The 11,640-nt window shown below is 48.2% G+C and overlaps 1 protein-coding gene and 1 long non-coding RNA gene across 2 annotated transcripts in view; one reads left to right on the forward strand and one right to left on the reverse strand.

Moving 5' to 3' along the window:
- Positions 1-7,080, forward strand: part of pamr1b (peptidase domain containing associated with muscle regeneration 1b) — a 28,895-nt gene extending 21,815 nt beyond the window's left edge. The window contains exons 7-14 of the mRNA XM_076991734.1: positions 149-319; positions 585-773; positions 2,198-3,082; positions 3,506-3,691; positions 3,822-3,888; positions 4,148-4,380; positions 4,854-5,245; positions 5,479-7,080. Of these exons, the coding sequence (XP_076847849.1) occupies positions 149-319; positions 585-773; positions 2,198-3,082; positions 3,506-3,691; positions 3,822-3,888; positions 4,148-4,380; positions 4,854-5,245; positions 5,479-6,042 (2,687 nt within the window). The 3' untranslated portion in view covers positions 6,043-7,080. The remainder of the gene's footprint in view (positions 1-148; positions 320-584; positions 774-2,197; positions 3,083-3,505; positions 3,692-3,821; positions 3,889-4,147; positions 4,381-4,853; positions 5,246-5,478) is intronic.
- LOC143493349 (uncharacterized) overlaps positions 1-8,666 on the reverse strand; it is a 56,792-nt gene extending 48,126 nt beyond the window's left edge. The window contains exon 1 of the long non-coding RNA XR_013125402.1: positions 8,536-8,666. This is a non-coding gene — a long non-coding RNA (uncharacterized LOC143493349). The remainder of the gene's footprint in view (positions 1-8,535) is intronic.
- Between the last annotated feature and the right edge of the window lie 2,974 nt (positions 8,667-11,640).

The raw sequence follows: 11,640 nt of genomic DNA on the forward strand, positions 1-11,640 counted from the left end.
TGCAGGTCCTGTAACGAGATGGTGAATCGCTCTGAAACCACAGAGCCAAATACCATCTTTTACTTTCTGTACAGAAGCCTAGGACATCAGACCCAGAGGTAGTGGCCCCGTGTGGCTGTGTGCTGAACCCGTCTGTGTTCTTCCCCAGTGCTGGCGTGCAGCAGGCCAGCCGTGCCTGAACACGGCTCCGTGGAGAGCGTGGACGTGAGGGTGGGGGGCCAGGTGCTGTTCACCTGCCAGCCAAACTTCTCCCTGCAGGGTTTCCCCATGTCCACCTGCATGACGGACGGCTCGTGGAGCACGCCCGCTCCCCTGTGCGGTAAGCAGCAGAAACAGACGCAGGTCTCATCGTTGTGGAACGGAGACTTTCAAAGACAGAGCAGAGCTTGTGACTGCCGACGTGCCCAACGGGCGAGCACAACGATAAAAGACTCAAACAGCAGCATCCATTTGGCTTCTGCATTTGACATTCAAGCTGCTCTGTAATTGTACACTGAACACTTTCCATATGGCATAAATATAGGCTGAAAATCCTCTGGAAATCACACTTGCGCACACAATTATATCGTATCTTGTATTCCCAGTGCCAGAGAAGAACTGCCCCATACCTCCGAAGCCATCGCACGGAGACCATTTCCTGGTGTACGGTCCAAACGACGTGCTCCTGGCCCTGCAGTACCTGTGCTACAGGCCACACACACTGATGGGAACCCCCCAGAGGATGTGCCTGGCCAACAACACCTGGAGCGGATCAGCGCCCACCTGTGTGATAGGTACACCTGTGTGATGGGTACACATGTGTGATAGGTACACCTGTGTGATAGGTACACCTGTGTGATGGGTACACCTGTGTGATGGGTACACATGTGTGATGGGTACACATGTGTGATGGGTACACGTGTTATAGGTACACCTGTGTGATGGGTACACCTGTGTGATGGGTACACCTGTGTGATGGGTACACCTGTGTGATAGGTACACATGTGTTATGGGTACACATGTGTTATGGGTACACCTGTGTGATGGGTACACCTGTGTGATAGGTACACATGCGTGATAGGTACACCTGCGTGATAGGTACACGCGTGTGATGGGTACACGCGTGTGATGGGTACACCTGTGTGATGGGTACACCTGTGTGATGGGTACACCTGTGTGATGGGTACACCTGTGTGATGGGTACACCTGTGTGATGGGTACACCTGTGTGATTGGTACACCTGTGTGATAGGTACACATGCGTGATAGGTACACCTGCGTGATAGGTACACGCGTGTGATGGGTACACCTGTGTGATGGGTACACCTGTGTGATGGGTACACCTGTGTGATGGGTACACCTGTGTGATAGGTACACCTGTGTGATAGGTACACGCGTGTGATAGGTACACCTGTGTGATAGGTACACCTGTGTGATAGGTACACCTGTGTGATAGGTACACATGCGTGATAGGTACACCTGTGTGATAGGTACATGCGTGTGATAGGTACACCTGTGTGATGGGTACACCTGTGTGATGGGTACACCTGTGTGATGGGTACACCTGTGTGATGGGTACACCTGTGTGATGGGTACACCTGTGTGATAGGTACACCTGTGTGATAGGTACACCTGTGTGATGGGTACACCTGTGTGATGGGTACACCTGTGTGATAGGTACACCTGTGTGATAGGTACACCTGTGTGATAGGTACACCTGTGTGATAGGTACACCCGTGTGATAGGTACACCTGTGTAATAGGTACACCTGTGTGATGGGTACACCTGTGTAATAGGTACACCTGTGTGATAGGTACACCTGTGTAATAGGTACACCTGTGTAATAGGTACACCTGTGTGATAGGTACACCTGTGTGATAGGTACACCTGTGTGATAGGTACACATGGGCCATGGTGTCATGATGGACTCCATTAAACATGGAATGATGGGGTTTTGAGATTATGTGCATTTGCAATTCCACAGAGCTGCTGACTCTTATCTAATGACACATATTCATTACAGGAAAAATCTTGCAGTGTGCTTCTCAAATCCAAGCACAGAAAACACTTTGAACTGAACTATCAAACTAAATATTTGAATTATTTTAACTATTACTGTTCATAAAACGCATCATTGATTTCCATAAAGCATGCCTCCACTCGGTGTACAGTTTGTATTAAGTGAACAGTCAAAGCAGCAAAATTATATCTGTTTACAGAAGAGGACATTGTTCCCGTACCAGACAAAGACATAAAGAAAGAAGATGATGGTGGAAAAGACAAACAAACAGAGTTCTTAGACAAGACGAGACAGGAGACAGAGACGACTCCTGACAAAGCAGTAAGTCTAGAGATACCAACACGTGGGAAGGAAAAGACCAGCACAGATATCAGTAAAGACAAAGAACAAGATGTGGTGAAAGACCCAGAGAAAGATGCTGGAACAGACAAACATAGAGAGGGGAGCAAAGATCAAATCCTCATCAAAGCTCCTGAAGACAGCGTGAAGATGGACAGGAAGAAAGACACAGATGGAGATCTGGACAGTGGAGACAAAGGTGTAAAAGTCCTGACTAATGATCTGGACATGAACAGTGTGGACTTTGTGTTAATTGAGGATATAGTGACAGTCAAAGAGACAATACCGGATCCAGACAACGCTACTGAAAAGGAGACAGAAGAAACGACTACTGACTTACCACAGTACACGATAGTCAGCCTGAGAAAAGATGAGAAGGACAATGTCTTTTATAAAGTACACACGTCAGGCCAGAGCAATGACACAGAACCTGTGGACAGCAATGACATAGACGCTGGACTGGGGACACAGCAGCCAAAAGACACTCGCAAGATTACCCTGGAGGCCACAGACAACAACAGCACAGAGAAAATCACAGTGTCAACCCCAGACCCACAGACTGAGGACGAGAAGATCACGGTGAAGCCTGATGAGACACGGCATGGCGGCGAGCATAAACAGGAAGGGCTCCCGGGCCCTGCTCCTGAAGTCCTGCCCACAGGACAGGTCCAGGTGGACAGAGGACCTGAAGCAGCAGGACGACAGCCTGGGCAAGACATGGGAGCAGAGAACCTCAGTGTTGTCGGTAATTCAGCTACATAATCCAGTCGGTAATCCAGCTATATAATCCAGTCGGTAATCTAACTATATAATCCAGTTGGTAATCTAACTATATAATCCAGTTGGTAATCCGGCTATATAATCCAGTCAGTAATCCAGCTATATAATCCAGTCGGTAATCCAGCTATATAATCCAGTCGGTAATCTAACTATATAATCCAGTTGGTAATCCGGCTATATAACCCAGTCAGTAATCCAGCTATATAATCCAGTCGGTAATCCAGCTATATAATCCAGTCAGTAATCCAGCTATATAATCCAGTCGGTAATCCAGCCCCAGCTAATGTTGAGCTGAGTTGAGATGAGCTACGTAACTATCCAAACATCATTGCATGTTCCCTTTCTTTCTGTCTTTTTCTTTCTTTCTTTCTTTCCTTCCTTCCTTCAGAGGCAGAGGGCAGGAAGTGTCCCCCACCCCCCCGGCTGTATCATGGGTTCTACGAATGGGTCCCAGGTGTGGACCCAGAGACGGTGGAGTTCTCCTGCAACCACTCCTACGCTCTGAGTGGTAGCGCCCGCAGGACCTGCCTGGCCAATGGCACTTGGGATGGCGCACAACCCATCTGTGTGCGGGGTACGAGCTGACCTGGCATCCCGCGCTACAGGACACAACACAGTCAGCTCTGTGTATTTGAGTATTTTTGGTGTGTGATTGGAGATAAGTCTTATGAGACTGTATGACACTGTGCTCTTGGGTTTCACAGCCTGTCGGGAGCCAAAAGTGTCAGTGCTGGTGAGACAGAAGGTTCTACCCCCACAAGTCCCATTCAGGTTTATACACAGATTCACCACATAGCTGAAACGTCCATATTTTGTATATTGTAACCATTACTGCCCCCTAGAGGCTATAGGCAAAAATTACAATATGATGTCTAATCTCACCCAATTTGGGCCTTTTAGACTACAGTAGTTTTCCATGCAAGTTCATCACGTCATTAGGAAGAGCCTTCTTCAGTTAGATCATGTAAACTAACCTCTGAAGTGGAGCTGCTTTATTTTTCACTATTATTCCTTTCGTTCTTTTTGCCAGAAAAACACCTGTGCATAAGTTCTACTCATCCACCGGCTTAATGAAGATATTCAACCCGCTGGGTCCCACGAAAGGGCCACCGAGTCTGTCCCCTCTCCCTCGGGGTTTTCACCACCTCTACACACACATCGAGTATGAGTGTAGCTCTCCATACTACCACCACACTGGCAGCACTCGGAGAACCTGCCTGAAGACCGGCAAGTGGAGTGGCCGCCATGTCTCCTGCACACCAGGTGAGGGCGCCAGAGAGTACACAGAAATTAATCCTTGCTGACCAGCCGGTAAAAGATGATGATTATTTATTTATGATTGAGAAAAGACTTTGCTTAAAGGGAAAACATTAATGGGTGTAACCAGAAGCAATGGAATATGTTTGCACCAATGACAAAAGTCTTCCTTGCTGAATAAAAAAAAAATCAAATTTTGTGTTTTGGAAAATGGGTTGTTGTGGAAATGTTGGATAAAATTATGGTACGCTACATCATAATATTTCATAATACTCCAAATTCGATCATATGCAGCATACACCCAGAGACAAGCAAAGAAAATGATTTAGAGAGGCTCATTTGCTGAAGTGTTTATATTGGCACATCATGTCCTTTAGCTGTTTTTATTCTCCCTCTCTCTGTCTCTCTCCTCCTTTCCCTCTGTCTCTCTCCTTCTCTCTCTCCCTCTCTCCTCCTCTTCCTCTCTGTCTCTATATCAGTGTGTGGCAAACTGCCAAACTATAACCCACAACGCCCCGTGGATTCACACTGGCCCTGGCTGGCCGCCATCTACCGCCTGTCTGGCACGAACGGCGAGGCCAAGCCCAGGAAGCAGGCCGATCCAACGGGGGGTGTGGGGAAGCAGGCCGGGCCCGCGGGGGGCGTGGGGGAGGTTCTGGGTCTAACAGACGGGTATGGGGGCCTGGAGGCTGGTGGCTGGCAGCTGGTGTGTAGCGGGGCTCTCCTGAACCAGCGCAGTGTGGTAGTGGCGGCCCACTGCGTCACCGAGCTGGGGAAACTGTACCCGCTGGAAGTGGCCACGGTGCGCGTGGTGCTGGGGAAGCGTTTCCGCCACGACCTCCGACACAATAAAGGCCTGCAGCAGCTACGGGTGAGCAGCACCGGGGGGGGACGGAGGGATTAGTCGGGGAGCGTCACGTGTACGAGTCACGTGTACGAGTCACGTGCACGAGTCACTGAGGATCAGATGGTTAAAAAGATCTGGTCTAGAAGTATTCTTCTGCATGTTGGATTTAAAGGAATGCCTGTTGCATTTCACCATTTATTTCTCCACTCTGTCCTGTTCTTTTTCTAAATCCGAATCCGCACCTCATCTGTGAGCAGGTCTCCTCCATCGCTGTGCACCCCAACTATGACCCCCTGGTGCTGGACTCTGACCTGGCCGTGATGAAGCTCCTGGACAAGGCTCGCGTTGGGGAGCATGTGCTGCCCATCTGTCTCCCGGACGCCCAGGACACCCAGGACAACCAGGACACCCACCCCAGGCAGGCCATGGTGACGGGCTGGTCCCTGAACCAGGACCCTGGGGCTGGGGAGCGTGAGCAAGCCCACGTGGGCCTGGTGAGGCTGGGTGACGTGGTCCACTGTGAGCAGCAGTTCGCCCAGCACGGCGTTCCCATCGGCCTGTCGGACAACATGCTCTGCGCACGCCAGGAACCTGGCGCCACGCCGTCCAACATCTGCCCGGCCGAGACAGGAGGCGTCCTCATCCTCCCGCCCACTACCCCTGACCCCGCCTCCCTGCTCGCACCAAACCCCGCCCAGGGGTGGAAGCTCCTGGGATTGGTCAGCTTTGGGTATGACTCGCTGGACTGCAACCCAGAACTTTATACTGTCTACACACAGATTGCTAACTTCATTGACTTTTTAGAAGGGAACATGAAATAATAAGAAGGTCGTGCCATCCCACCCCTCCTCCCCCAGGCCCCACCCGTCACACTGACTCCTCCCACAGGCCCTGCCCGTCACACTGACTCCTCCCCCAGGCCCTGCCCCTCACACTCACTCCTCCCCCAGGCCCTGCCCCTCACACTCACTCCTCCCCCAGGCCCCGCCCCTCACACTGACTCCTCCCCCAGGCCCCGCCCCTCACACTGACTCCTCCCCCAGGCCCTGCCCCTCACACTCACTCCTCCCCCAGGCCCTGCCCCTCACACTCACTCCTCCCCCAGGCCCCGCCCCTCACACTGACTCCTCCCCCAGGCCCCACCCGTCACACTGACTCCTCCCACAGGCCCTGCCCTCACACTGACTCCTCCCCCAGGCCCTGCCCCTCACACTCACTCCTCCCCCAGGCCCCGCCCCTCACACTGACTCCTCCCCCAGGCCCTGCCCCTCACACTCTCTCCTCCCCCAGGCCCTGCCCCTCACACTCACTCCTCCCCCAGGCCCCGCCCCTCACACTGACTCCTCCCCCAGGCCCTGCCCGTCACACTGACTCCTCCCCTGGTCTTTTGTCTTCATAATCCTTCCATATGTAGCTTGTGTAAAGGCTGAACTAACACTGGACTATACAGTGTGCTGCCATGAGCAGACAGCAATAGATAAAAAGGGCATATGGACCTGTATCTATGTAGAAATGACTCTGTGCTGATCTGAGACCAGCTTCAACCAGCTATATCTTTGACTATAACATGTAGTAAAGAGAACATCAAACAATCTTAGTATAGAATCAAAGAGAGACTACCAACACTGAACCCTGTGAAACGTCCAGGTCCTCAGGTAACTGGGTGCTGTAGAATTGACCAGAAAATCAAACCTAATGTGATATTTGCTATCGGTGGTGTTTGGTCTTCTGAATGTTTTTATGTACATATATTGTAATGTTTTATTCTGATTTTGTACACATGACTGAAAGGATGTATATATTGTATAGGATTGTAAGCTTATTATGTTTAAAATAAATAATCAGATGGTTGTTCTACAGGAAGCTATTTTGTTTGGTTGAAATTCTGTAAACCCAAAATGGTAAGCACAATAAAATTCACAAGCAGTTGGGTAAGGTAATAAAGTCAAATTAATTTTTTAAGCAAGTATGGATTAATTCCAGAGACCCCTGTTACAAATGCACAAGTCGTCTGCCACAGAGAGCTAATTCCCCCTCCAAACTCTCATCTCTTATACTTCAGTTCAGGGGTGGCCAACCTGTCAGAGACCAAGAGCCACTTTTTTTACTGTGCTACAGCAAAGAGCCACATTATACACATGGGCATACTTGAACATCACCCATCCCTTCCTCACACACACACACACACACACACACACACACACACGGGCACAAGAACATCACCCATCCCTTCCCCTCTCTCACACACACGAGACCTTTGCTCAGATTTATTGTAAATGTCACACATAAACAGTGTGGGGTCTAGTTATGGTCTGGTGGTGGGGAACTGGTCTTGTGACCAGAAGGTTGTGTGTTTGAATCCCAGACCTGAGGCCATGACTGAGTTGCCCCTGATCAAGGCACCTAACCCCAACTGCTCCCCGGGTGTCGAGCTAGGGCTGCCTGCTCTGTTTAAAACATCCTCTGTTCATCTTCATATTTTTATGTTGATGTGCATTTTTACCCTGCCATTTTGAGAGCAAACTCTACACAAATAGTTTATCGTAATGATCTTGTCCTGACTGGGAAGCGGTGTTTTCATCTCACACACATTTGACCAAAATACCGGGGTCAACTCAAGCTAAGCGAACAGCACATTAAAAAAACAAACACAAACTTGGATATAAACATAAGTCGTGATATGATTCAGGACTTGGCACGTTACAACACTCGTTACAACGCCACTGACCTGCGCTCACCTTTAGGAAGAAGAGAACAGACAGTGTCAGTAGTTTTGAAGCTCCCTCAGTCGTGTGCGGTGCTGCACCTCGTATGTGGTTTATTACAAACGTGTGACAGAAGAACCGCGTCTCACCAACGACACTCACAATCACAATATCACACAGAGTTGCCAGGTTCGCGGTTTTCACACCAAATTGGGCTTGTTTGAAAATCCAGCCGCGGGTAAAAATTCTGGGGTCGCGGGGTGCGGTTTTTTGGGCTACTTTTGAGTTGGGCTACTGCAGGAGTTACAAGTCAACACTAAGAATCGATCGCGATATAATACTTAATTTGTCTCTATTTTACACTCGCCACCCCCCCGTCAACAACTTACACTCGCCGCCACAAAATATGATTGGATGAAGATGACATAAATCACACATGATTTAACAAATGTATATTTTCCTCTCCCCACACGCCCCATCCACGCTTAGTGGTCTCAGGGTTGCCAACTCTCACGCATTGAGCGTGAGACACACGCATTTGACCGTCTTCACACGCTCTCACGCCACACTTCCGATATCTCACGCCGAAAAATAATCTAGTTTATTTACCTCTGATCCACATCTATGATAATAAGTTACTGGTTCGCTCTGGTTCACAGGGTTGGCAGTATGGTGGTCTGAGAGACGTGTGGACACCTCCATGTTGAGAGAAGACCAGCTGGTCTCCAGGTCAGTTTAGGAACATCGCAGTCCCGGAATGGGCCGAGGACGTCCAGGGGAAAGACAACACAATTCTGGGGCCTACTGAGCCATGTTACATGATTAACACACATATAGGTGAAAAACTTTAGCTTATACGTCTATCATGTGACTATTATGATTAACACATACTAATAAAGCATAGCATCAAGGAAAATACCTAAATTTCCACTACACCTATTTACTATATGGTGGAAGTGACCAACTTCACTATGAATTTATCAGAATACAGAGAAGAAATCGCGGTAATCATAACACTATTAACAAGAAAAACTCATAGTATAGTCTTGATATTTAAACATTGACTGTAATCCTGAAATGTTACCACTAGATGGCAGTAATGATTCACATACGTGTCAGATCATTCTGGCGCACTCATATTCCGGTGGGAGCTCTGAATTTCATAAATTCAAACTGAAAATGCAATTCATGTTGCCAAAATTAATATCAAAGCAGACCAACCTATGAATAAATCAGCAATAGTGAGATCAGCATATATGCATTTAGAGCAAAATATGAAAATAAAAACATTGTTACACTACAAACAGACATGATGTAATCAGAATGTCTCTATTCTAGTGTAAGCCCCATGACCTACTGGGTTAGGATTAGGCTTAGCTGGACTGGAACCCCAGATTTGACCACATATCACTAACATTATATGATTTTATTAAGGGCAAATGTGAAGGAAGAATTCACTGCACAAAAGTCAGTTCTCATTATTCCTGATTCGATCCTACTATGTTTGCTTATTTGTCCTGTTCTGGTAGAGAGAGGTGCTCACACCACCGAGGTCATGGGTCATGGATTAGCTTCCCAGCAAGCACACATACTGCTGGGTCCAGTGTTGGATCCAATCAGTCTGGATACGAGCATCTGTCAAATGATGGGAATGATTTTTGCTGCGTAACTGACCTTTTCTTGATGAGTCTTAATTACACAGACCTCCCTCTGAGCATTGGGTGAAGTGGTCCAGATTTGTCTTTCTCTCAAGACTAACCAAGGAAAACACAGAGACGTCTATAATACAAATGGAGCTAGAAAGCCCATTTTAAACACTGATCTGTGTTCGTTTGTGTATTTCTCCAGAAACGAGTGTCTAATACAACCTAGCGACATCTTGCTTCAGAAGACTATATTCAGCCCCGTCGGTAGTGCCTCACTATACACATATGGACATGATGGGTCGGAGATAAACCCCGGTGGTTCTGATCCATGAAAACATGAATAAATTAGGACCCCCAAAATGGTTCTCACAAACACACAGTGTAGTTGTGCTCACACACAACCACATAGAGACAGACCACACTCTCAGGATTAACTTTATGTGTGATGACACATCTCTCCGGAAAGATGCCCACAGAGATGAAAGCTCCCACCCTGAAATGATAATGATGTGTGTGTGCGTGTGTGCGCACACACACTCTCTGATTGGGGCTCTTTGTCACTTCACTTCTCTGGGGTACACACCCTTCACCGACCCATAAACATATTCACACACACACACACACACACACACACACACACACACACACACACACACACACACACACACACACACACACACACACTCATACACACACACACACACACATGGTAACATATGATTCTTCTAGTCCTTCTAGTGCATCTAGTGTTTGTCTGAGCATGTCCATGGTCTATTCAATACACAAAGTTCTCATGGGTATTTGGTCGGAGAGATTTTCCCATCCCTCTAGAGTGAAGCTTTCATCCCGTGTGTAAGATGTGCTGTGGGAGGTAATTTTGCTCGGGGGGCCCTCACCCCCAGCAAGAGCCACCATTTATAAAAGGGCTCTTGTTGTGTATGCCTTTATTTTACTAGAAATCGTACAGAATCTTTAAACGTCCTGGAGGAAGTGAGAGAAAGCTCCTCCAGAACACACTTCTCATGCTCCTGTAGCTCACAGGGCATCGTCAGCAATTCAGGAGAAACAAACTTCTCAAACCCCTGATTGGTCGCAGGCTGCTGGCTGAGCTCGTGATTCCCGAGAACAAGCATGCTGGGAAAAGACGGACTATAGGATTCTCTCACGAGAAACGAGAGTCGTTGCATTCGTCTCCTCACGTCCATGTGGCACAAACACCCTGTGAAGGCTCTTACTGCATGTGTTATGTAGATCCAGAAGTCCAAGGTGTGTGTGTGTGTGTGTGTGTGTGTGTGTGTGTGTGTGTGTGTGTGTGTATATATATATATAAACACAAACACACACACACTCACATTGGGAGCAGTAAGGGACAATACCAACACATCAGGCGGGGGGGGGGGGGGGGGGGGGGCTGGTTTATTACTATCGCTATGAGTGGGGGGAGGGTCTATATTTCCAAGTCAGTTTCCAGGGAAACCTCATTAGCATTTTTACCATCCAGCCAGTCTTGGGCTTTCTTCCCTTCATTATGCAACCACACAGCGATGAACAGCTTACGGCCGCTGCAGTAAACAGGCCCAGTGTTCATCAGTACTCTCCTTTCTAATGGACTGCGTGTCACGTCTGTGGGTGTATGTGCACCGTGAGTGTGTTTGTTCACTGTCCGCATGGCTAGCTGATGGGGACTTAATGAGTGAGCAGACTGACAGGGAGATTTATAGGATTTCTTTATTTGTCGGGCCTGGTCCAGAACGCCGTGTTATGGATTGTAAGGTTAGTGACCGCAGCTAAATCTGATTTCCACAAACCGTGATGAACATTGTTAAACTCATGAGGTTGAGCAGGACATACGTTAACCCCAATGCATATTGTTGAGTGTGTACCCAATATATTGAAATAGAATTACAACTAGTAATTCCTTAAAGTGTATGAATGCTAGAATGTAACCACACACATTACAATATAATCACAGAGCGCCCAACCCCACACCCATTACACGTAGACCAGCCCAACCCCACACCCATTACACGTAGACCCGCCCAACCCCACACCCATTACACGTAGGCCC

Source organism: Brachyhypopomus gauderio, unplaced genomic scaffold, assembly GCF_052324685.1.
Source record: "Brachyhypopomus gauderio isolate BG-103 unplaced genomic scaffold, BGAUD_0.2 sc85, whole genome shotgun sequence".
Classification (NCBI taxonomy): domain Eukaryota; kingdom Metazoa; phylum Chordata; class Actinopteri; order Gymnotiformes; family Hypopomidae; genus Brachyhypopomus; species Brachyhypopomus gauderio.